The 26698-nt window shown below is 38.7% G+C and overlaps 1 protein-coding gene across 3 annotated transcripts in view; it reads left to right on the forward strand.

Moving 5' to 3' along the window:
* PTPRG (protein tyrosine phosphatase receptor type G) overlaps nt 1-26698 on the forward strand; it is a 683006-nt gene that overhangs the window by 586841 nt on the left and 69467 nt on the right. Inside the window, exons 11-13 of one of the 3 annotated variants that reach the window (XM_026721752.2) lie at nt 338-387; nt 3188-4091; nt 16317-16449. In XM_026721752.2, the coding sequence (XP_026577537.1) occupies nt 338-387; nt 3188-4091; nt 16317-16449 (1087 nt within the window). The remainder of the gene's footprint in view (nt 1-337; nt 388-3187; nt 4092-16316; nt 16450-26698) is intronic. The other 2 variants (XM_026721760.2, XM_087923573.1) reach the window with 2 other exon arrangements.

The raw sequence follows: 26698 nt of genomic DNA on the forward strand, positions 1-26698 counted from the left end.
GATAAGAAATCCAGTTATATGGATTTATGAGTTTTAGAAATGTAAGTATGGGGAAAGCAAACTTTTTTTAAAAAAACTTCACAGATCAGTTAAGAATCATTTATTTGTACTACCACTATTGTTCTTGAGTATGAGTAGTTCTAATATTTAACAGTCTCAGTTGGGAGTTTCAAAGCTCTGAGAGCATCAAGGGCCCCGCAGTTCAATCCTGAGCTACAAGTACACTCTCCTCTGATTTTTAATTTCTTAATCATCTATTCTAAATTAATGTTTTGTAAATACTTTATGGTTTTATAATCAAACCTTCTTTTCTCTCTCCCTCCCCCACTCCCTCCAGATAACACAACTCGAATTTTTGAGGGGACCAGAATAGTAAAAACAGGAGTGGTAAGTGAGATGGTTCACTAAAAGGATTTTAAAGCATTTATAACATCTTCTCCAGCAGGTGGCAGCATAGCATAATATATACCTCATAAAATGTGGCATTGGAATTGATTGGCATTGCTATTCCAAATTTTTGGATTGGGCATTCAACACTGGTGGATTAGGATTAGGTCTGCAAGTTCACACATGTTGGAACCAGTGTACTCTGAGTCTTAATGTTTTATAAAAATAGTTTTGTAAGCCAAAGATTGCCCTGAACAACATTACACTACATTAAGCAGGCAGATAATTTGGTGACTAATTTTGTTCAGTTCTATTTGGAACCCAAAGTTATGCTGAGCTTTTGTGACAAAAAAAAGTTTGATCTGCCTTGTCCAGTCTCATGCCCTCCAGATGTGTTGGGGATACAGTTCCCCATACCACCGCCTGTGCTAGCTAGGAATTGCACCCTATCGTGTAGAGGTCATCTAGAAGTTTCCTCATATTTCAATGAAGGAACCAGAGTTATATATTCAATATATCTTCTTCTATGTTCCAAGAGAGTAGAATTAAGCTTGAGAGAAGATAACACAATAACAGGAACCTCTGGAGAATGTGTATGTGTGTATATGTGTTTATGTGTATATTTATATCTCAGAGGTTATCATATTTAAGTATAAAGCATGTCCATAACATTCCGGTCTAAATTGCTCATCTGATTGATCCTTCTAGTTTCTGTTTGGCTTTTACCATGTTAGTTATTTATGACAATACATTCTGTACCAATAGATTGAGCAAATCTAGTCATTAACATACATATTAATTTGTGTAAAAATTAACTTGAATATCTCTAGGAGTGATTTAGTTTTGATATTATCCTACAAGGTCATTACTTAGCTTATCTATTTTGAAATGTATTTGTGATAGCATGCTTTCAAGGTACTTACCATGGATTACATAGCCTCATTTTATCACTCTTTTATAAACTCAATTAAGATGGGCAAAGCATTGTGAAAAGATGGATCTTTTCTCATTAAGCTATGTTTATGCCATGATTACGGACATTGTAATTCCTATAAGATTAATTTGAATAACTTGAAGGATTATTCTTATTTAAATTTGTCCCAAACTGCCCATATTGATGCTGTAAATGTATGCAATTCACAGACAAGCACATATTTCATGCTGGCATAGTGAACAGATAACACTCTGAGAGACAGTTTTGTAGGATACACTTCCCTTGTCTAATACTACCCAAATGTACAGGTAGTCCTCAACTTATGACCACAACTGGATCCAGAAAATTCACCGTTAAATGAGGCACCATGTGACTGCACTCAATTCTATGACATTTTTGTCATGGTCGTTAAGTGAATCATTGTGGTCATTAAGCAGGCCATCATTTGACTGTGATATGTAACCTTCCTACCAGCTTCCCAATTGATTTTACTTTTGGAAGCTGACTGGGAAGGTCTCCGTTGATGAACCACATGACTGCAGGACAATGCAGCCATTGTAAGTGAGAGCTGGTTGCCAAGTACCAGGATCGCAATTACCTGAGCACAACAACACTGCAATGATCATAAGGATGAAGACTGGTCATAAGTTACTTTTTTCCAGAGCCCTCGTAACTTCAAATGGCTGCTAGATGAATAGTCATAAGTTGAGAACTATCTGTAATGGGCCTGCAGTAATCAGGGTTTTCAGCTGGTCTAGGCCCCATCTTAAACAATAGAGAATTTTCAGTTTGGAGTTCCACTGCTACAACACATCTAAATCATTTCTTTATCATATATAAAGTTATAGCAGTGTAGGTTGTTGAGTGAAATAGATTTGGAGATCTGTTAGTGTAAATGAGTTTGATGATAACAAAGTAATCTTAATATTCTCCCTCCCCATTCTCTATTATTTCTTTTTTTAAATCTCTACATGCCACTTCTTTTAAAAAGTCAAGGTTTTTCAGTGAATTGCAGTATATTAAATAAAAATAATAATAAAGAACATGCTGCCACAATCTTAATTTGATAGCATTATCTATTTCCTATTTTGGAGCTGCATCAACTTCCTATAAATAATTTGACTCCTCTTTAGCTGGGAGCTATGAACATACCAAAATATACACCAAAAGCTATGATACATGAAAATATTTCGGTGAAGTCAGTGAAGATCCAAGGCAGCTTGAAGAAAACTCTTAAGCTATTAATATTATCAACTGCATACCTTTTCAGAAGGCATTTTATTCAAATACTGTATCCTAAAAATACTTGCTTGGGAAAAAGAAAAAAACACAATTGAACCCTCCCACACATACTTTATAAATGTATTTTACAAAATGGAACACAAATGTAATCCATCCTATAATAACAGAAGATAATGCAACATTACATCATTTAAAAGTAGTTCAGATTTGGCAAAATATATTCATGCACACTCAGTCTAAAATGGTGTTCTTAGGGCCCATATATTTCTAGATGTAAGCATGTTTCCTTAAGTGAGTGGATTGTAGCTGCATTATTGAAATAGAAGAATGACAGGCTCCCTTAAATACGTTCTTTTGACTTATTTAGACTTCAATTCTGGCTTCATTTCCCTAGAGGTCAACCAGTGAATGTAGTGGGTCTTCAATTTAAGTAAATAAGCTTTGGATGGTGTTCTTAATCTTCTAGATTAAAGTAATTGTATCTGTAATTGGACAGAAGAAGGGCCTCTTTCAAACATAATAAGCAGTTTTATGTCTTCCTATGTTGTTTGTCTTGTAAATTTTGTCTTGCTGCCAGCTAGCTTTCACTATAACTGTTGAAATATACTTGTCTTATTTAAACAGAATAATGGGCAGAATGGAGTGGTTGGAAAGAAAAAGAGAACAAAAGGAAAAAAGAGCCGAGGTAGCATGTCAGGTACCTCTACTGATGCTCTTTCTGCTGTGTTTTCTTCTCTTGTTCCCCCTCGTGATTTCTTCAAGCCGACAGCTTCTCCAGCACCTTCAGCCGACATGGCTCCCATCAGTTCTGGGTCTTCTACTTGGACTTCCTCAGGCCTCCCCTTTTCTTTTGTCTCCATGGCAACGGGGATGGGGCCGTCCTCTAGTGGGAGCCAGGCTACCGTGGCTTCCGTGGTCACTAGCACCTTACTGGCCGGTCTAGGATTTAGTAGCAGTGGTATTTCTTCTTTCCCTAGTACGGTATGGCCAACCCGGCTCCCGACCTCTGCCTCGACTAATAAACAGTCTGCCAGGCCAGTGGTGGCTACCACCGAGGCATTGTCTTCTCCAGCACCAGACAGTGATTCTGCTCTCACAAAAGACAATGAAGGAGCTGAGGATGGGGAGAAAGATGAAAAAAGTGAAAGCGAGGATGGCGAAAGAGAGCATGAAGAAGAGAGAGAAAAGGATTCTGAGAAAAAAGAGAAAAGTGGTGTGACCGAAGCTGTTGAAACCCAGGAAAATAGTGAAGCTACAAACACCACTCTTTCTCCCAACAGAACTATGGAGGAGGGAGGAAATGAAACTATATCTGATCATGAGCAAAGCCAAAATATTGTACCAACAGGTAGGACTCCTGAAAGAGGAGAAGGAGTTACAGGAATAGACACTGAGTTCAATACAGTCAGTTCCACCCAAGTGCCGACACTATTCATTAATGAACAATATACTGGTGAGATTCCAAGAAGACCAGAAACAGCATCAACATCTTTACCAAAAGATAACAGATTTATTACCATTCATCCAGGTGAGTTGTTTTGGTGAAAGTGAATTAGTTTTTTTTTTCTTCAAATCATTAAAACACAATTAACAAAATTAACACCAATGTTGTTCAACTGTTATCAATTTGGGGGTTCATATTTTAATTACACTAATTAGAAGTATAGATACCCTGTTCATATTTTGTAATACAAGCTAATTTTCATACTGTATTCCAAACAAGTTCATTTTTATTTCATATATCCACAGATCAAGATAAAGAATAATAATAATAAAGATTGTACATACTTATTTGCTGGTCAGAAAACTCTGAAGCTTTGTATACTTTTAAGTTTCTCCTAATAAATTATTTATGTAGCTTAAACCTTTCTCATTTCAGGTTTGCACTTGAATGTATTAATAGTCATGAATATGGTGTTATTTCTATAAGATTCCAAAATTCTTTTCACAAAACAGCCTTTGTTTTATAATTTCTCTTACTACTAAATAATAGTCTTAATCTTTTAGAATAACAATGGATAACATATTGCCATTAAGAAAACAATAATAATATTTAAAAATTGAACAATATTATAATTGTCCCAAAAAATCAGACGCTACTAATGGAGTAAAGACCATCCTTTGAATAATAGAATGCAAATTTGTCAAGCGTGAAAGATCATGACCACGTGATCTGATCAGTTCTGATTAAACTGATTTATGACTAATCATGCCTATGCACAGATCAATTAATGGTTAGTATTATCTTGGCATTAGATAACAGTCAACGGAATTCAAGATGGGTTGAACATAGTCTGTTTATGGCTACATATAGACTCTAGGCTGATTCCTCTTTTGACTCCTCCTGAAGGTTCTGCCATTTCCCCCCTACAATTAAATGGACAAGTAGACTGGTAAACTGTGAGAGTGCACTAAAAGGGATGTTGAAGTATAGTTAGATTAGAATAAATGAAAAATTTATAATTAAAAGAGTCAAGACTTCCAAATAAATAGGAAGATTATTGGACCACCACATTGGAAGAGGCAGACACAGTCATGAATAAATAAGTACACATTCCAGTAGAGAGAAGTTGCCGGAGAGTGCGCTTTAGCACAAGTCCCAAAGCTTGGAAGATTAAACCTCTGGTCCAAGTGACTGACCCAGATTGGATCCTGCAGAATAAACAAGTTCTTAACATTCAGCTAAACAAGGAAGTTTATTGGAGAGAGATCCAACACTTGAGCTATTGTTCGTGGGTGATGAATTGTAAGAAATTTTGCTTTTCAAAAGAGATTTTGACAGATGTTCATGGATTTGGAGAAGCACAAATCAAGGAGACTAGATGTTCTTCTAAAAACATTGGGTATGAAAATGACAAGTGGACTCTGGCATCCAAGCACCTTCTTCTAAGTCTTGCTTATAGACACACACATCCCTCTAACTCCAGATAAGATCCAATAATTTGATCAATTTGACTGGAATGCTTGGCTAATTATTAAAAGCCAAAAGTGGATATGGTTAGTAAATACATGATTCCAGGGAAATAAATTGTATAGTTTTGATTCTGTAGACAGGAGCATGCTGAATTCCTAATAATAATTAGCTAAAGGCATACTTGAGGATTTTGGGGTGAAATGGCAGCAAGCCAGAGTATATGAAAGAAGTATATGTACATTCAAATTACAACTCATTCTTTGTCACTCTGCATGCAAGTTGTAACGAATGTAAGCAAAATTTCTATCACTGCTAATGAACCTGCAGAGGGCAGAGTGGATTGTTTTGTAATGAACTAATTGCTGCCCCCCTTTCATGTTATTATTTCTGCTTGTAGCTGGAAAAGTACAAGCTATTTGATGACATTTTAGATCAGGTTTCTCCAAAGTGGTCAACTGTGACCCTCCAGAATCAGTAGGACTATCCCAAGGGATCAATGATGTTGTTATTGTTATTATTAGTTAAAATAGTATGTGTTAAATTATTTTCATATAATAAATGTTTGGTGGAGTAATAAACTATCTGAAATTTGCCTTCATTCATATCTGAAATTTCATGAAGGAGTCAATGAGTTGAAGAGTTTGGGCAGTCCTGTTTTTGAATGGTTGAAAATGCAATTCATAAATTTTGAGTAGTGCCTAGTGCTAAATAATAATTACATTTAAGGCACATTGTAGTCACTACTCCCAAAGGCATTGGCATATTTACCATCCTGAGTTTCAGATAATAGCCTGCAAAAAGAAAGAAGACAGGAGTGAGGGAAGCAAACATAAAAATGTAGTGTCCAAATTAGCACAGGTACCTGATGAAAACCTCTTCTTTCTATTGAGTTAATACAGTGTATTTTAAACAATGCCTGACACACAGCCCTTTGCAGTCTGCTTGTCCTCATGAAAAACTATCACTGTCTTATCACCCTTATTTTTCTTTTATTTATTTATATCCCATCTTTATTACTTTAAGTAAAAAGTAATTTAAGGTGGCAAACAACATAACGTTCTTTTCTTCTCCTCTGTTCCCACAACACCGTTGTGAGGTGAGAGAGAGTAGCTGACCGAAAATCACCCAACCATCTTTCATGCCTAAGGCAGGACTAGAATTTATAGTCTCCTGGTAATTGGCCAAAATCCACCCAATTGGCTTTCATGCCTAAAATGGGACTATAATTCATAGTTTCCTGACTTCTACCCTTAAACCCTGGACTAAACATGTTCTTCAGGCTTTATTTTTTGAAGACTGCTAAATTTTTAAATTTTAGGATCTGTAATGACAAAAGTTATATTTTCCACCATCACCAATTACTGAGAAAGCAATGAACTTCAGTATATCCATCAGGCAGCGATGGGCTTTCAGATTGAATGTTTAGGGCAGGGATATCAAACTCGATTTCATTGAGGGCCACATTGAGGTTGTGTTTGATCTTGGGGGACTGTGGTGGACTTGGCCAAGGTGGGCGTGGCCAACTCGATGTCACTCCTGTCGGGGATACCTATGGTGGCCTGAGTGCTCTGCCAGAGAAAACTGGCTCCCGAGCTCTGTTTTTGGCCGCGACAGTCTCCTGCAACCCTCTGCCAGTGAAAACATAGCTCAGGAGGTCCTCCCACATCCTTCCCAAAACTTTGTTTTCGCTGGCAGAGGCACCACAGGCTAGTCCTTTGCTTTTTCCAGGGCAGCCCCGTGGGCCAGATCTAAGCACCCCGTGGGGCAGGTCCAACCCCCAGGCTTTGAATTTGACACCCCTGGTCTAGGGTCTAGTCTACTCAGATGTCAGAAGAGTGTTTAAAATATCTCAGTTCAGTGTTTAAAATAAGCTGGAGTTTGTGCAAAAAACTTTGGAGATAACCTCATTAGGATAATTAAGCATCTGTGCATGGAGGGGGTCCCCCTATTCCTCCATATGTGGCAAGATTTATTAAGTTATCAATTCTTGTCATTCTTGAATATTTTTGCAGTGCAGCTTGTAGATGCCAGTTTGCATGTAGGTAAACAAAAGAATCAGACCAGATTTTGCTGGCAGACTGTGTACACATAATATGACACTACAAAGGGGGAATATGGGATGCCAGTCGAAACAGGAAAAAACATACTAAGGTGTACAGGGAAACAAGAGCCATACTGGTGCCTAATAAGTAATAGCAAAAATAAGCATTATTTTTATTGCTTCCTTTCATATTACATAATTGTAGGGTATACCACAGTACAATACTACAGTATTAGAGTAGTAGTAACTCTAAAATATCTCAGATGAAATTAAATGGTTTCTGCTGTGATGGAAGCCACCGGATTTTGATCTGTTATTATTGCACTGTTCATTAATTAGGACACAGAATATTATATTTGAAGAGGGTTCTATGGGGGGAAAATGGATATACTTGGCTGTATTTTGGATCCTAGCAATCTCTCATTTCATGCCTTTTGTTCGTCTATTCCCATTAAGTTAAGCTTAATTACTCCTCTTGGTTTTGGGATAACCAGGTATGATTGAGGAAAGTTTTTATTCAAGGAAATATTTTCATGATGGTTTTCTGCATTGACAAATGCTCTCCTAAGAGCCATTATGGATGGGAAATAAATTCATGTTTGAGTCTGTGAGGGTTAGCATGATTAGCTAATCTCTTTTTGATCTTTGTTTATAATGCTAGGGGATCTTTAATGATCTTGGATAATTAGCCAAGTCGGTAAAAACTATTGAATCCAGTTTTCTTAGAGATCTAATTGCCATAGAAAAGTTTACTAATTGAATTTGGCTGGCAAATAGTGGTAGAATGCTCTTGAGTTTGGTAGAATGCTAGGTAGAATGCGCTTGAAGCGTAAACTCTTTCTCTCTGTGTGTATGCGTATGTGTTTGTGTGTCTACACATACACACAAACGTATATTCATTCTCCTCCATTCTCTTCCTGGGATGAATTCCAAGCCAGCAAAAGGCAAACTGAATTAATGTAGCAGTGACATATGCCATCAAAAAGTGTTTGCATTCCTTCGCAAAACTCTAGTTTCCTCACCCTTTAAAAAATGGGCAAGTTTACAAAAAAAAAAAAAAAAACCCACACAGGATGTCTTTGCTTCTAAATTGCCTTTATTTAAAAATTGAAAATTAAAAGGCTTTTATTATTGTGCAAAGTTATTGGGATGCAGAGAACTAGAAACATGGAAGCTTTTCTATATATTTTACACATTTTAAAAAAAAAACCATCTACAACAGGCTGCTTTTTTATAGGTTTGTCAGTGATGGACCCACGTTGGGAGCAACTTCTCCATGTATTTTTGTCTACACTTTGTTATAATATCTCTATGCCAAAATACTTCAGATTAAAAAAAAATTGTCACCCTGTCAACTGTCCAGTTGGAGAATCTAGAAAAAGAAATTCCTGGAACATTGTTTTACCAAGAGTATAAATTTTACTGAATAAACCACATTGGCCCAGAAGAAGCAAAACCACCTCTGGGTTTCCTGTGCAAAAGCAAGCATAGTTAATTCCCCCTTTCCCTGTGGGCCATCCACAATCCGTTATGTCCACCGATCATTCCTGCGCATTTTGTCATGGGAACCTGCCAGCCACGCTGGGACACCTGCTCGATTTGTCCTTGAATTGGGAGCAGCGTCTTATGGGAACTGACGGCTGCTTGGATGCCATTCTCCCCACCCTTGTGTTCCATTCCATCGCCCTCCCTTTCAATGTCAGGCTGTGAGCAAAGCAGAATGTATGTGAATGTACGTGTATGAGTCAGTCTTGACACACTAGTGCCCACCAATGTAAAATGCCTTATTAGGTTTCTCTCTGCCTTTCTTTCAAGATACATGTTTTATGGTATGTATGTGTGTATAGCCAGATAGAGATAGAAATATATACCTAGAAAGAGTTAGGCCTGTGTTTCTAACTTACAATTGGAATATTTTGGGTGCACCATCTGGAATGCCAGCAAGCAACTTGGGCAACTGTCCCGCACTCTTCTCAAAGATGAGACTCTCACAACTGAGGCCAAGTTTTCCACATCCAAGTGTAAAGGGAAGCTCCCTTCCACACATATATGCTCCACCATGTTTGCAAAAGAACATCACATATACATTTGAATTTAGCAGTGCTTCTGCTTTTGCTGGTGATGCTGAAAATTGGTGACACGCTTTCCTGATGGTTTGAAGGATAAGACACATGGAAATGGCAGTAGAAGGCCTCACATGGGTTGATTATCACTTTAAAGAACAATGAAAACATCTGTTAACAGCCTCTGAAAACAGGAAAGCAGTGGGGGTTCTCTTATCTAAAGAAACCATCTCTTGATTTGACATCATACACTATCAGATTATTCCATCTTCTCTTATTTAAGAAAAGATAATGGAAACGAAGAGATTGGACTACCTGAGATGGAGATTATTTTGTTCCTTTTTATTCAGCACTGAATAGGGGAAATGCAGCTTTTCTTATCATATTAGAGCTATCAGTGGCCTTTGATATCATTGCCTCTGGTATCCCACTGAATCATCTGTGAAGTATGGGTGATGGGCCATTATAGTGGCTCCACTCCTCAACTGGATGGTTCCAGTTTATAAGTCCAGAAAATAAGTGATCACACTCTTGACCATTGCTATATATGATGCCATATATTTATGGCATATTTTTAACATTATTATGACTCTACTGGGGCAACTCATGAATGGGTTTCAAGTGAGGTGCCATTAATATTAAAGATAATCAGTTATATAGCTTCAATCCAGGTCAGGTAGCAAATATAACAGAGGACCTTACTTGATGTCCCAAGGCAATAAGGGGACAAATGGAACAAAGGTAGTCAAAATTGAGTCCCAGCAACATGGAGTTGCTATTGTCAAGGAATCATTTGGTGTCCTTTCTACAGATTCTTAGTAAAAAGTCATTTATTCCCCCTGAAAGCAGATCAGTGATTTGGGGATTATATGGATTTACAGATTGGCAGGTAGACTCTGAAGCCAAGGCAGCTTTTGCCTTACTTTGGCTGGTCTACCAGCTGTGGTCTGTTTAAGTTAGACTGGGAGGCCCTCATAAAAGTTACTCACACTATTACAGGTTTGGACTATTGCACTGAACTCTACTCAGGACTGCTTTGAGTATGATCCAAAGACATGGGAGATGAGTGCTGCAGAGTGGCAACCATATTATAGCTTTACATCGGTTGCTAGTGATTTTCTGAGGAAACTTCAAGATGTTTATATTAACCATAAAGCCAGGGGTGGGATTCAAAAATCCCAACAACTGGTTCTCTGCCCAGTTGCTTGGTGGGTGTGGCCTACCAGAACTTCTGGGAGGGCTGTTTTTTACCTTCCCCAGAATCTGGAAGCTTCCCTTGGGCCTCTGGGAGGGCGAAAACTGGCTCTCCCGGGCTCTGGAAGCCGTCCGAAAGCTGACAACAGGCCGTTTCCAGACTTCTGGAACTTAAGGGAGGGCCATTTTTCACCCACCCAGAGCCTCCGCGCAGACCCTGCACTTACCTGCATCCAAAATGGGCCAGATGGAGACTCCAGGGAAGGGAGGTGTGGGCAGGGCAAGCCAGTCAGTTCAACTATCGGTTCAGCAAACCAGATGTAAATTTAACATCCAGTTTGCCCGAACCAGCTGAATCCCACCCCTGCATAAAGCCATATATGGTTTGGGCCTAGCTTACCTGTAGAATATTCTTCAAATAGAATCTGTTCTTGTTCATTGAACTCAGAAGAGATATTGTGATCACCTCTACTGAGCATGTGAAAGAGAGCCACAACCAGAACTAGCCTCTTCCTCCTAGAACAGTGTGTCTTAAACAGCGGCCCTTGTCCCACTGACTTCTAAACGTCCATCAGTTTTTTGTCTTTCTCAATGCCACAAAAAAATGGTTTTTTTAGCAAAACATTTGTGTGTTGAAATTTTTGGCATGAAGATACTTTAATTGTTTTGCACCAGGTTTAATGAAGAGTTTTTCATTTATTGTTTTAAATTATTTACTAATATTAACTACCTGGAGTTTATGAAAGAGATCGAGATACAAATATTTTGTGTAAATAAATAAGTAGTTTTGAACTACTAACTCTTAATATAGATCTTCATTGCCACTTCAGTGAATCCAGGGATTTAGATGGCATGGTTACATGCATATAAACAAATAAAATGTCTTTAAAGTGAGAGTCCCCTAAACTTAGTGTTTTGTTTACATCATATGGAATATTCTAAGGCTATTTTCTAAATGTAGAGACTTTATTCATTCTTAATCATTTAAACTTAGCTATTTAGCAGAAGGTAGAAAATTTTTTGAGTGGGTCACAAATTTCCAACCCTGTTCTCTTTCTTACTCATCCATATTTAAAACATATATTTCATTCTACTGAGTGAAATGAATGAATTTATGACATTAGTATTTTTGGAACATTTCAGATTTCAAGCTTGAATAGCAATGTTGCTACAATTTTATAATTTAAACTCATAAAAGATTTATCATAAATACATAAAATCATACTTCTTTAAAACTATTCAGAGCCTTAATTACTTACTACCTTAATAAAAATCATTCTTTTTAATAAGTGTTTAAATTTATGTAATGATGATGTAAACCACCCAGAGTTAATTAGGTGGAATAAGCAGTATAGAAATGTAATAAATAAATTTCTGTGACTAAGGAATATAAACTCACTCAAGTCTATCTTCTAGGTATTTTAGAATAAATTTATCTCAGAAATTGCAGCTAATAATAAGAGAATGTACAGGAAAACATTTGGAGTGTATTAAAGCATCTATTTCTGGTCTACTCTTCCTTAAGGTGTCTTCATGTTTTTACCTGCTGGGACATTTAAGAAAATTATCAGTAATTAAGGTTTCAAGTTGTATTGCTTTGAACCAGATGTTGTCTTTAGTTTCTGCAAATAAACAGAGTATATTACAAACACCAATCTTGCTACAGATGATAAATAGAGCTTTGGGAATGACTAATGTAATTATAAAGCAAACAAATCGTGGGCTAACTTGAATTATAGGAATAAAGGTAAAGATCATGGTAATGATATTTGGAAGACCCTTCCCAATGGTTTGCCTACCATTATTCAACCCAAACATTGCTTAATCCTTTAATTTGCAAGGCTTTTGAAGACATCACATCCTCCATTATTAGGTATTGTCTGCTAATGACTAATCTCTCCTTCATTTGTCTCTTCCATATTCTAGTCATCTCTTATCAAATCCTATTCTCCTGCATTGCTTATTGCTTTATTGGCTGCCTTGTTAAACTTAGGGCCTGTTTATAGCAGGAAAATTGTGAATTCTGCTTGAAATTATATTGACAGTGTAATTAGTACAAAAATCAAGTGGAGTCATAGAGTACAGGAAAAAATCCCCACTGTTTTAATCTGAACTATTTATGCAAATCATCCTCTCTTCCAAATTCATTGCTTACACGACTAGGTTCAATATTTACTTTGATTTTAACTTTACCAGAGTAATTGTTGATTTTTATTTTAAGGACCTTCTAATAAGGTCCTAATAAGAAATACTTATCCTAATAAGAAATAATTTCAGCCTAGTGATGATAATAAGGAGGATGATAAAGTTACTTATATCCTATGCTCTTTCTGTCTTGCTGACAATTGATAATCTCCTAGAACTGTCTTTTTTTCCCACCTAACCTATGACCTTTGGATAACAGGCCCTATTAGGTACACTTCCTTCCATTGGCCAGAAGACAGTAAAACCACAGTCTTGCTTTGCAAAGTTACTGTGGTCATTGTATTGAAGATTGTGGCTGTGAAAGCTCTGCTATGTTGTTAGTTGCGAAGTCGTGTCCAACCCATCGCGACCCCATGGACAATGTTCCTCCAGGCCTTCCTATCTTCCACCATCCCCCAGAGTCCATTTAAACTCACGTCAACTGCTTCAGTGACTCCAGCCAGCCACCTCATTCTCTGTTGTCCCCTTCTTCTTTTGCCCTCAATCTTTCTTTTGCTTTAAATTGTTGGGTTGTTTTTTTTAGTTTTTGTTTAACCACATTCTCACATTCTTTTTACACTTAAACCTGTCTTGCAAAGCAGGCTGGCATTCTCCCTGATGTTTCTTACCAAATGAACCACTCAAAATCTTCAGACTTCAGAAAGCTTTTTTAATTTTTAATTGAGTATGTTATTTACTTTCACGATTGTTGTTGTTTTGAGTATTTGCTTAGTATTCCCTAGGTTTTATTTTCACTGATTTTAATGTTGTACAGGTAGTCTTCAACTTTTGACCTCAACGGAGCCCAAAATGTATGTTGCTAAGTGTGATATTTGTTAAATATTGAGTTTTCCCCCATTGTGTGACTTTTCTGGCCACCGTTGTTAAGTGAACCTTTGCAGTTGTTAAGTTAGTAACACAGTTATAACGTGAACCTGGCTTCCCCATTGAATTTGCTCATCAGAAGGTCACAAAAGGGGATTTGCATGGGGACCCTGCAACTGTCATAAATATGAGTCAGTTGTCAAGTGTCAGAATTTTTATCACATGACTATGGGGAATGCAACAATGGTCATAAGTGTGGAAAAACAGCCACAGGTCACTTTTTTGCAGTGCCATTCTAACTTTGAATGGACTCTAAATGCACTGTTATAAGTCAAGGACTACCTGTATTCCTTTTTTAAAAAAATTAATTAATTATTTTATTTATTTATTTATGTTCAAGGTGCATATCCATTTACATTTTTAACAGTGCTGTGTCAAGCATTTACATATTTTTACATTTATTTTCCATATTAAACCTTATATCTCTTCTCTAACCATAAGTACAACTTATCCCATACCTCATAGAATTTTGACTCCTCTTTACCTCTCAGTGTCCTCACAAGCCTATCCATTTCGGCACAGTCAAGTATTTTGTATTCGTTTTAATTGTTGTCTGCTCTGAGTAGCAATGACATGCTTTTTATTATTATAAAATTTCCAGCAGATGACAATGTTGTTTTCTGTTTCTGCTCGATCTGTATTTCCTTCTTTTCATAAATGAACAACTATATTTCTCCACCAAGATTTGCTACGTTTGAAAACAAAATCAGAAAACACAAGCAGCCACGGGGAAGAATTTTACAATAGAATTAACTAAAGTTTCAAAAAAACAATTTTATATGTAGGTAAAGCGATATAAACGTAAGAGAATGAGATGGGCATCTTAAGGTAAAGTCCAATCAAGCTCACGTGTTGCATTATAACAGTTACTTCTAACATAAAATGTGCTCTTGTGCCTTACTGATTCTCCAGGTTTAAAATGAAACTTGATTTGTGGGTTATGCATCTCAGAATGCGAAATTAGTCTTCAAATTGACTTCACTGCCATACTAATGGAGAGGATTTGCTAAAGCGATTGCTGTGGATATTGCTGTTCTTCTCATTGTTCCTTATACTTTCCTCTCTTACTGTTTCTTTATTATGTCCTTCTTTTGAACCAGCTAGTGGAATGAAAAGAGGGTTTGTCCTGGAACTAAGGTTTGTTGGTTTAAATACCAGGTCACTTGATCAACTTGCTGGCAAATGTGAGCAGGAGGCTGCATTTTTGCATCAGGTGCTCCAGCTGAAATTATTAATGCTGTATCTTGTAAATTTATTTATGTCCTCCCCATGTTTCCTGTGGTATCAGTTTCATAAGATAAAAATTGCAAATCACTGAATGCCATATCAACATTCAGTGTGATGCATATTTATATTAAGGTTTAAAGTGGAAGGTAAACTGATCTTATATATGCATATATAACATATAAAGTAAGGTACTTCTTCTCCTTAAGGAGGTGCCTTAGTGGCTGAATGCACCAAGATATGAAGCAGTACATTTGTGGCTGCAAAACCAATTCATCTAATGAGGCTGGAGGAGAAAGCCCCTTGATAAATTATATAGATGGTTTCTCCTAGTTCTTGCAGTTTTCTTGGCAATATTTCCAGATATGGTTCCTTGCCTTCTTTCCAAGGCTGAAAGAGAAGGACTAACCCAAGGTCACCCAACTGTAGTAAAAATGGCTATAAAATCAGATCTGTTCACATGTTGACTTGCTTTACAACTGCTTTGTCTTACAACAGAAATTCCAGTCGGAACTGTAGCTGAGTCAAGGACTACCTGTATGTTTGTTTGTTTGTTTGCTTAAGCACAGAATGCTTAAGCTTCAGCGCTTCTGCTAACAAATCTAAGACATTCCAATTGCACTGAAGGGCAGTTTATGCAAAACAATGTTACATTTTTATCCTTGCCAAGAACTGTGGGAATGAGTCATTGGCAAGCAGTGCTTTTCTGTCGGTGAAATGTTAGCACCAGTGAATGAGATCCATCCAACTTGCAAAGTTTTGAAGAGCCCCTTTGGAGCAGGTATTTGAAAACTTCCAGACCAGGGACAGTTTCCTCCTCATTGTGGAGGACTTTTAAGAAGCAAAACAGGTGACAACTCATAATACCTCTGCCTGTTTTCCAGTGAGGTTTTCCTTGAAAGTTTTGTGTTCACCATAAATTCCAAATTTTACAGAACATTCATCTGAACATTTTGCAATCTCTCTTTGATCTGTAGGACAAAGTAGATGCTTTAAAAGTCCTCTATCCTCTTTTTGCCAATGTTGGTTTAAGGATGTGTCCTCACCCAGAAGGAAATGTACAAGCCATAAATCTGTGGGAATTCCTCACTGAATGGATCCTGCCTGGCCTTGCAGGGCTGCACTGCATAGCCAGTTCAGCTTCACTTCTGCAGTAGGAATAGAATGGCAATAAGTTAGTGTTGTTTACTTTATCACAGTTTGTTCATAATGACCTATTTTGTTGTTGCTGTTTGCTTTGTTGTACAGCAGACAAGAATATTTCCAGCATGACCAACAGATCCACTCGTGGCAAAATGGAATGGATCATTCCTCTCATTGTGGTCTCAGCCTTGACATTTGTGTGCCTAATCCTTCTTATTGCTGTGCTAGTTTACTGGAGGTGAGCCTTTCTAAATAATCTCAACTTATATGATGGTAAATGTTTTTGTCCCTTTATGCTCTCTATTTTGTCATGGGGGGGGGGGGGGACTTTGACAATCAGCTATGTATTCACAGCTCAACCATTTTATGTCATGAAAATGATGCACCAGAAAGGCATGTAGAGGATTTCGATATCAAGAAATTCTGAGGAAGATCTCCATCACCTGACACTATAGACCAATAATTCCAAATCGTGCTTCTAGGATCTGTTAGGCTTCAGCTTCCATCATTGCTGAGTAACAATTGGTGGATTACAGGAACTGGGGCTAAACAGTATGGGAGAACATAAAGATGGAGAAAAATTCATTTTAATGCTGCATTTAATTGAGATGAGTGGTCCAAAATATCTGGGATCACTGTGAACTATGTTGGCTTACGTTTCATAAGATGACATTATCTACAACAGTTGCTCTTAATGTGTGGTCCGTGGACCCCTTGGGGGCCCACAATGTCATCACGGGGTTCATGAAGGCTTGAAGAAATGTTATGATTTAAATCTTGAGTTAAGTTTTGGTGGTCCGTGGCTGCTGTCCATGGCCACAAAAGCTATTTAAAGAGAGAAAGCTGGCCCCAAGAAAAGATTGAGCACCACTGATCTGCAACAACATTCATAAATGGTTTACTCCAGAATAAATCCCAGGTGAGATAGCTTTTTAGTTATTTGCAATTGATCTATGACTATATTGCCAAACAATGCAAGAAGTATTGAATGTATTATAACTTCGATAGCCATCATTAAAAAAAAAATGAGCATTTTAAAATATATAGAATAAATCTAATCCACACTATCACTCTCTTAGTGAGTTTCCATGAACAGAAATAGCAGGACAGTCCCCCATGGCTATAAAAAATACAAATGCATCATCACATCCACATATACACCTCCTACTCAGCTACCATGGATTTTTACTAAGTTGACTAAAACTAAATGTGATGATTTTAAGATGGGAAAAGGAAGGTATTTAGGACAAAGCAAGAAATAAACAAAACAGGTGAAGGTTAAAGGAAAATGTTGTTTCGGTTTAAAGTTTCTGCTTCCTCTCTGGTTTGATTGTATCATTTCTCACACATACCTGACACAGCCCCTAAGATCAAATTTAGTGGTTAAGGCAGCAGGCTAGAAATCACAAGGTGATGAGTTCTAGTCCCGTCTTGGGCATCAAAGCCAACTATGTGATTTTAGGCCGCTCTCTCAGCCCAACTCACTCCACTCTACATTCTTGCAGGAAAAAGAAGAGGAGGAGAAAGGAGCATTAGGTATATTCACCACCTTGAGTTATTTTTAAAAATAACAAAGGCAAGATGAACCATAATTTAAAAATATTTGCTGAATGCTGAGTTGTACTCAGAAACAGAAGAACAAGCTTCTGTGGGCCTTATTTTGTATCTTCTCCTCTCCTCTGGTGCAGCCATTTCCTTTAACAGCAGTTTGCCATGATACCCGAACATTATATCTTGACTAATATCTACTGAAGTTAGTTTTAGTCTCAAACGAGTAGCAAAGGCTTCTGATCTCACGATGTCTCCAGAAAAGAGGTGAAGATGAGTCTATGTCTTAAACCCTGCAGCGCTTCCTTCTTGTAACTCGCACTCATTCTTTAATGTCAGGCCTGAATAGTCATTGATATTTGTTATATGTTTGTTAGCCCAGAGGATAAATGGCAGTCATCTCAAGGCACTCAGAGGTAAAATGGTAAGTGCATAAGAATCCATTCTAACAAAGATCACATTGATGTTCATATTTTTTATTACATTGGGTTGTGATTTACATAATGAGCCTTTCTTTGGTTTCCTTTTCATCCTTGAGGAAAATCAGTAGTAAGCTTCTACTTTAAATGACGGACTGTTTTTTTTTTTTAATGGTTCTATGGTTTAATATTCTCGTAAGCTGCTCAGAGTTGCTGTTTAAGGGCACCCAGATCTTTTCAATGAATAAATATTTATTTACTTGTATTATTTTAGACTTGAGTTAGGAAGTCAGAGGCAAAAATGTGACATAAAAGGCAACATGTAAAGTGATGGAGGTAAGCTGAGGTAAACATTTTGCCTCTCAAAAGGAAGCAGACCATCAAGAGGAGATCATAATTGAAAACAAGAAGAGTTCTTGGTGTGGATATAACTGGGAGATAAATACTGTGTTTCTCAAAATTAAGGCTGGGCCTTTTTTTTTTTTTTTGAGCCCCCCAAAAATGGCTAGGACATCTTTTGCGGGGTGAATTAATTTCTTTCCCCCCTGCACACCAGCGCTGTCTCCAACAACAGCATCTGAGTCACTCCCACTTTCCCCCCATCCCCGTAACAACAGGAAAAAAAACATTTTGAGCTACCTGGGAGCACCGTGCACTGCGTTTTGGTTTAATCCCGAGCAGCTGGGTGGGCATGAGAAGAGCCGAGCGAGCACCTCTGCTGTTGCTACCCTTGGTGCTCCAGCCTCGGACTCTGCAAGTTTGCAAAAGTCCCGGTGCGCAGCCCGTTCCTGCATTCCAAGTGCCCAGGCTGAGCTGCAGCTGTCCCTCTCTCACCAGCGCCATTTCCAACAACAGCAGCAGCAGCGGCGGGAACTGTGGAAGTTATGGAGGTGGCTCCCCCACCCGAGAAGTGGCTGAAATACTTCCACGGTTCCCGCCGCTGCTGCCGCTGTTGTTGGAGATGGCGCTGGCGAGAGAGGGACAGCTGTAGCTCGGCCTGGGCACTTGGAATACAGGAACAGGCTGCGCACCGGGACTTTTGCAAACTTGCAGAGCCCAAGGCTGGAGCACCAAGGGTAGCAACAGCAGAGGTGCTCGCTCGGCTCTTCTCATGCCCACCCAGCCACTCGGGATTAAACCAAAACGCAGTGTACGGTGCTCCCAGGTACCTCAAAATGTTTTTTATTTCCTGTTGTTACGGGGACGGGGGAAAAGTGGGAGTGACTCAGACACTAGTGTTGGAGGCGGTGCTGGCAAGAGAGGTGCCAGTGCCGGTGGGAATCGTGGAAGCTATGGAGGCCTGAGAAGCGGCTGAAACACTGCCGGACATCCACGCCGACACCGCCCGCCTGCTGACCCGGGTAAGGGAGGGGTAAGGGAGCCCTCCGTGCTCCACCATGATTGGCTGTTAGGAGCAGCTGATGGTGAGGCCTAGCTGCCCGCGGGGGACTCCTAATGGCAAGTTCCCCCTGCCTTCCCCCCCCATTTCACATGTTTTAAACTAGGCCTAAATTTGGGGGGAGGGGCTTAATTTCATTTTATGCCTAGAAAACATGCTGGGTCTTCCTATTGGGGGGGGCGTATTGTTGGAGAAACATGGTATATATGTGCATAGATAGGTGCATTATAATTGTTGTTAAAATCATTGCCGTCATCTGTCCAATACCAGTTATCTGAGTGAATTCTAAATTCATTTAAACCACTAATTTTTTAAAAGGGAAATAAAAGCTGTATAATCATCCAATTATTAGCAAATGATTAATAAATAAAGGCCCAATAGAATGTCCGGGCACCAGAGATGGAATTCAGCAGGTTCTGACCAGTTCTGGAGAACCGGTAGCGGAAATTTTGAGTACTTCAGAGAACCAGTAGTGGAAATTTTGAGTAGTTTGGAATACCACCTCTGACTGGCCCCGCCCCCATCTATTCTCTGCCTCCTGAGTTCCAGCTGATCGGCTGGGTCTTCTTTTGTTGCCCTGCACAGGAGAACGGAGCTGGAAAGCAGGATAGTGGGGTGGGGAGGGAATGGGATTTTTCAGTAACCTTCTCTTGCCACACCCACCAAGCCAAGCCCACCAAGCCACGCCCATAGAACCAGTAGTAAAAAAAATTGAATACCACCACTGCCGGGCACCAATAGAATCTATACTTCTTGGGGATTAAACTGTTGTGACTCGCGTATTACTGATGAATTCCACCTTACCTGAAAACATTTCATAACCATTCCATTGACCAGTAAAATGAAAAACAGCAATTAATTTTAAAAGATCTATCTAGTGTTCATGAAAAATTACAAAGAGAAGCGAGATGGCCTAAAACGCTTCTCCCATAACTGGGATTCTGTTGCTCTTCTTTTTTTTCTTTTTTCCTTTTGGCTATTTGTGCTCTATACTATCTTCACTCTAAGTAGTTGAACAAAAAGTAAGCAAGATAATACAGGTTAGTCCTTGACTTACGAGCACAGTTGGGACTAGAATTTCCTTTGCTAAACAAAAGGGTTCTTAAGTGAGCCGTGCCTGATTTTATAACGCTTTCTGCCATGGTTGTTAAGAAAACCACCGCAGTGGTTCAATGAAACACATTGTCACTAAGTGAATATGACGCTCCGCCATTGACATTGCTTGTTGGAATCCAGCTGGCAAGGTTGCAGATGGCAGTCATGTAACCCCAAAATGCTGCAATGTCATAAATACATACCAGGGGTCAAATACCTGTATTTTGATCATGTGACCATGGGGATGCTGCTGTGATCATCAGTGCAAGGACCGGCTGTTAGTCACTTTTTTCAGTACCGTTGTAACTTTAAATGTTGCTAAATGAACAGTTGCAAATCAAGGACTACCTGGCAAGCTTCTATATTCCTCATATCACCAGTCATGCCCTGTTTGCTGCCTGAATGAGTTACTGGGTGGTGTCAACCTGACTTCATCACAGCTCTGGGTTACTATGATATGTGTTTTTTGCACTGACGTTAGAAGCACCGAGGGGCTTCCGGGTTGAAAGAATTAGTCAGTGACATCACCGTTGCCCAGGGGACGCTCAGTTGGGAGCTCCTGTCATGTCCCCGGCAGGAGCTGGAGTGAAGGACAGGAGCTCAACACCGCCCCATGGCAGCATTCAAGTCTTGAACACAGGCTTGCTAACCTCCCTCCCATCATCCTAACTACACGACCCGCAGTGCTCCTATGATATGTGTTAGAGAAGCTGATAACGTAATTGCCTGTCTTTGTTATTTGAAACATGATGCTTTTAATTTCTAAGAGTTTTGTCCACTTGGGTATCATCCTATGCTTTCCTGCAGAAGTTTTTGTTTGCTATTTTACTCTTGTTCATCATACACACAGTAATAACAATTATTTCAAGTGATACGCATTTGCATACATATTTACTTTCCTGTAGGAAACAGTGGTCTCCTTTTTCCTTCCTTCCTTCCTTTGCTGGAAGCTTTTGAAATGTAACTACTAGAAAGTTTCACCCAAACTTAATCTGTCTCATTCAAACTATGACTACCATTGGGTTATAATTACACACCATTGTAGTGATTAAAGGTGGTGTGGTGGCCTAGAGGTGAAATTCTTGCCTCACAATCAGGAGGCTGTGAGTTCGATACTAGGTAGAGACGGATATTTCTCTCTCTGGGCACATTGAGAATATATCTCCTGAATAAAACTCCACATTGGCAACAGGAAGGGCATCCGGCCAGTAAACACTCAGCTCCATTCAGTTGCCCAGACTCCACCCTGCAAGAGATTATGGGGTCGTCAAAAGAGGATCATGATTGTAATGATAAATATGAAAGGGCATTTTCCTTGTTTCTTTTTAAATTGAAAGTTGATATTGTTGTGCTCACTAATATCTTATTTTCCTCTTTAAAAGCATGCTCATTTTAAAGACAGGCGATCTGAGTCCTTTATTTCATTTCAGTTCTTCATGGTTTTTATTTGGAATATTAGTTAGAAAATTGCAGTTATAACGCTCTGAGACAGCAGAGGTCTTTTCCTTTGTGTGACATCTTTTAGATATTTGAACATTATTATCCTATCACACATCCACCTTCTCTTCAGAAGGCTAAACATGTCCAGCTCTTTCCATTTTGCTTTATAGAACTTTGCTGTTACTCTAATGATCACTGCAATCTTGTATCCAATTTGGAATGTGGTACTCCAAATTGGATACAAGATTGGAGAGGCAGCATGATCAATGCACCACAAAATTGCTTCTAAAATTTGTAAACTATACTTCTGTTGATGCAGCCTATCACCAGAATTGGTTTTCATTCAGTGACTATGAGAACAGGCTGGCTGGATAACTGGCAGCGTCATTATAGGCAGCGTACCGAATGTGCTGTCCACAACTCTTTATATGTAATCCTTATTTGAGGTGTTTTTGCTTCCAATACATCATTGTGAGATTTTATTTTACTTATCAAATTTATTTACCACCTGTCTTGCGGTTCAGGTGACTCTCGAGATACAAACCAACTTAGGCCAGCAGTCCAGAGGTGGTATTCAGCAGGTTCTGACCAGTTCTGAAGAACCAGTAACAGAAATTTTGAGTAGTTTGGAGAACCGGCAAATACCACCTCTGATTGGCCCTGCCCCCATCTATTCTCTGCCTCCCAAGTCCCAACTGATTCGCTGGATCTTCTTCTGTTGCCCTGCACAGGAGAACGGAGCTGGAAAGCAGGTTAGTGGGGTGGGGAGGGAATGGGATTTTGCAGTAATCTTCTCCCAGGAGTGGGGAGAGAATGGGAATTTTACAGTATCCTTCCCCTGCCACGTCCACCAAGCTACACCCAACCACCAAGCCATGCCCACAAAACCAGTACTAAAAATCACCACTGCAGCAATCCATAAACATGTAGATATTTTAAACTGATCCTAGAAGCCAAACGTTTCCCATGAACAGCATTTGCATACTGTCACGTCACATGTTGATCATTGTATTCTGGAGAGGTATAAACTGGGAAGATGTCTTTTGATTGTCACTTGAAACAATCTTACGTTTCAGGTTGGTATTTCTATCTGTCTTTAAAACATCAAAGAGAGAGAAAAATACAGGTTCACACATTTGGTGAAGCTATTGAATGAGGTCACCAGAAAACATAGAGTCAGATATCATCAGTATGCAAAACATTGTGTATCTTGACCCCAGGCCAACCTAGTAACTATTTCAAGATTCTGTTGCAGTGCTTGAACATTGTTGGGATCTGGATATGGGCAGGATAGGTTTAGCCATGGCATTAAGCAAGCCAATGGCTCATTCTGGCTGTGGTTTTGTCAAAAATTGAAAGTAAATGCCAGTATTTGGTAAAACCATCCTAAAACATGAGTCATATATGACCATAGGATGAGGCTAATGGATGTCAACGCAGCCTGGTTGCCAAGCACCCAAAGTGCTGTCACATGACTATGGAGGAGCAGCCATTGGGCCTTCAAATCTGGGTCATAGCTACCCCTTGGGGTCGTAACTTCAGATGGCCATTAAGTGACATGTCATAAGACAATGACTACCTGGTTGCACTAAAGATTATGCTCAATAATAAACTGTGGGCCACAAACCAGAAAAGCTAAGTTCACACATTATGCTAGGTCTAATTCAAATAAAATACATTATTGTTTAGGACAGTGTCTGTACATGTGCAAGACTGTCACTACAAACTTATTTTTAGAGACAAAGTCAACATTGTTTCCTTGCTTTAGTTACATTTTTTAGCAGCATTCTTTCTAAACAGAGTTTGACTCAGTTGGGAGGGAATGGGGGCAGAAGTATAAAAATAGGAAGAGGCAATTAACATTTTAGTTTTCAGACAACAGCAACTCTTAAATGGAAAATAAATTACAGCCACTCCTGACTTCCAGCGAGGAAGGGAATTAATTCACATTTCCAGCTACAAAGGTTTCTGATTTGCACCCCTGCCTGGTTACTGCAAATCATCTTTTAATTATTCTAGCCCATCTAGCCTGATATCTGAAATTGTACTATTCCATTATATATTTTACACCTTGGTATGTTTGGATTCACAGGGGAGTGTGCTTAGTTTCAGTATAGCCATTACTTTAAAGAAAGAACTGAGCAAGTCAGCAGGAGTTATTAGATGTTAGTAGTTGCTTTTAAGAAATATGGTATGCTTCCCTCTGTGGTGTTACAATACACTTCACAAAGTACAAAGCAGGCTGCTTTTAGAGGGTTTCTAGCAATTTAGCCTCTAGTAACAGTTATTTTCAGCCTCCTTTCCATTTATACCACAAGTAGTCCTTGATTCAAGAATTAGAGTCATAAATCATGTCAGTTATTAAGCAAATTGTTCTATGACTAGGGTTGATTTTACAACCTTTTCTACTGCAGTTGTTAAACGAACACGGTAGAAATAAATCAAATGCTGTGGTCATTAAGTGAACATTGTGGTCATATAGAGCCGAGGTGGCACAGTGGTTAGAATGCAGTACTGCAGGCTGGTTGCCCAGAAGTTTGGCAGTTCAAATCTCATCAAGCTCAAGGTTGACTCAGCCTTCTATCTTTCCGAGGTCAGTAAAATTAGGAACCAGGCTGTTGGGGACAATATGCTGACTCTGTAAACCACTCTCTAAGTGCTTTTACAACCACTGTGAAGCGGTATATAAGTCTAAGTGCTATTGCTATTAAGTGTGCCGGCAATGGGTGGCTATTGCCCGCAATGAGTAGTTTTTACTGGAAACAGAATAGAATGGAATGGAATGGAATGGAATGGAATGGAATAGAATAGAATAGAATACCTTCACTGTTATTGCATTCCACGAATACAGTGAAATTTGAAAGCTACTCCAGCACAGTGCCCCAAACACCACATCACAATCACACTACAAAGTATATAAAAATTAAAATAATTAAAATAATAATAATAATTAAAAACCTAGTCTAAAACCTATCTAAAACATTTAGTAAGTTAAATAGTTTAAAAATGCCACTGTATACGTAGGACTAAATCACAAATGCACTGTTTGATTCAAGACAATTATTGCCCTGGAAAAAAACCTGTTTCTCAGTCTATTAGTCCTCATTTTAAGACACCTATAATGTCTCCCTGATGGTAACAGTTCAAAATATGAATGACCAGGATGAGAATGGTCTGTGGAGATTTTTAGTGGTCTAGAGAGGAATCTCTTCGCAATCTCTTCCAAAGAAGAAAGAGAGCAACCAATGATTTTTTGTGCTGTGTTTATAACTCTTTGGAGCATCTTCTTATCCACTACAGAGCACCCAGCATACCACACCGTTACACAGTGTGCCAAAATGCTCTCTATGGTAGAACAGTAAAAAGTAACCAGCAACTTCTCACCCAGACCACTCTTTTTCAGCAGCCTCAGAAAGTTGAGGCGCTGTTGGGCCTTCTTTGCAGTGGCCATAGTGTGGACCAACCAAGTAAGGTTGTTGGAAATATGAGTTCCTAGAAATTTAACTCTGAAATTTTCCTAGAAGTAACTGTGGGACACTGCAAACATCCATAAATATAAGCTAGTTGCCAAAACATCCAAGCACTGACCAAGACAACCATCAGAAATTAATATCTGGGTCACAGAGTTTGACTTTTTTCAACCTGTAAGCAACCAGTCATAAGTCAAAGGAATATAGTATCAGATTACTTTTGTTTAGGAAATCAAAGATTTTTCCACTGAAAGGCTTTTTCCAGACTTAAAGAAACATTCTCTTAAAAGCCTTTAAAACATGTTGCAAGATAAAGCCATTTTTGTTGGGGAAGAGATTCAAGAATAGGAATGCCACACATACTATGCTGGCATTGTTTAGTTGTTATAGTTGTTATATAGTTGTTATAGTGATTCATGTGGCTAAATTAGCCCTGACATGCTACTTCGCATTATTTTGCACAGAGCAACTCAGCCTTATTTAAATTTTTTCCCCTCCCTCCCCATTCCTTCAAAAGACAACAGTGCCGGGATAGAGTGCGCGACCTATAAGCCATTTTCATTACAATATCAAGTCACAAAATAACAGAGAAGTACCGTAACATCCGTAAGGAAAATGGGAGAAGCAATCCGAACATAAACAACCAGTGAAAGAGTATTTTTTCAGAAGCGTGTGTGAAAAATTTGTTTTTAAATGCTGATAATATTCTTCAGAGTTGGGGCTACAGCAGCCAAAGCCATCAAGTGTCAGTTTTGTAGAACATGGGAATAGAATCTTTCATTTCTTAAAGCTTATCCATTTACTTAAGAGTATCATCTTTAAAAAAGGTGAGACCCTGTTTATCAAACTTTCTAGATTAAAAAAAAACACACCAAACTAATCAACCCATACTGTGCAGCTCATCTACATTTTCTCAAAGATATTCCAGTTCCAGGTCATATGTGTTGTGGAGATGTATTTTATAGCTCACCATAATTTATAGGTGCTGCAAAGAGAAAAAAATCTGAAATGAAATGATCCAAAAGCATATGGACTGATATTCTGAAAATACGATCAGGACTTGACCTGTAGTTTCTGAGCACATAGAGAGAGAACTGACTTTCAGCAGTTGTATCA

Source organism: Pseudonaja textilis, chromosome 2 (assembly GCF_049901715.1).
Source record: "Pseudonaja textilis isolate UNSWEBS1 chromosome 2, rPseTex1.2, whole genome shotgun sequence".
NCBI classification, from domain to species: domain Eukaryota; kingdom Metazoa; phylum Chordata; class Lepidosauria; order Squamata; family Elapidae; genus Pseudonaja; species Pseudonaja textilis.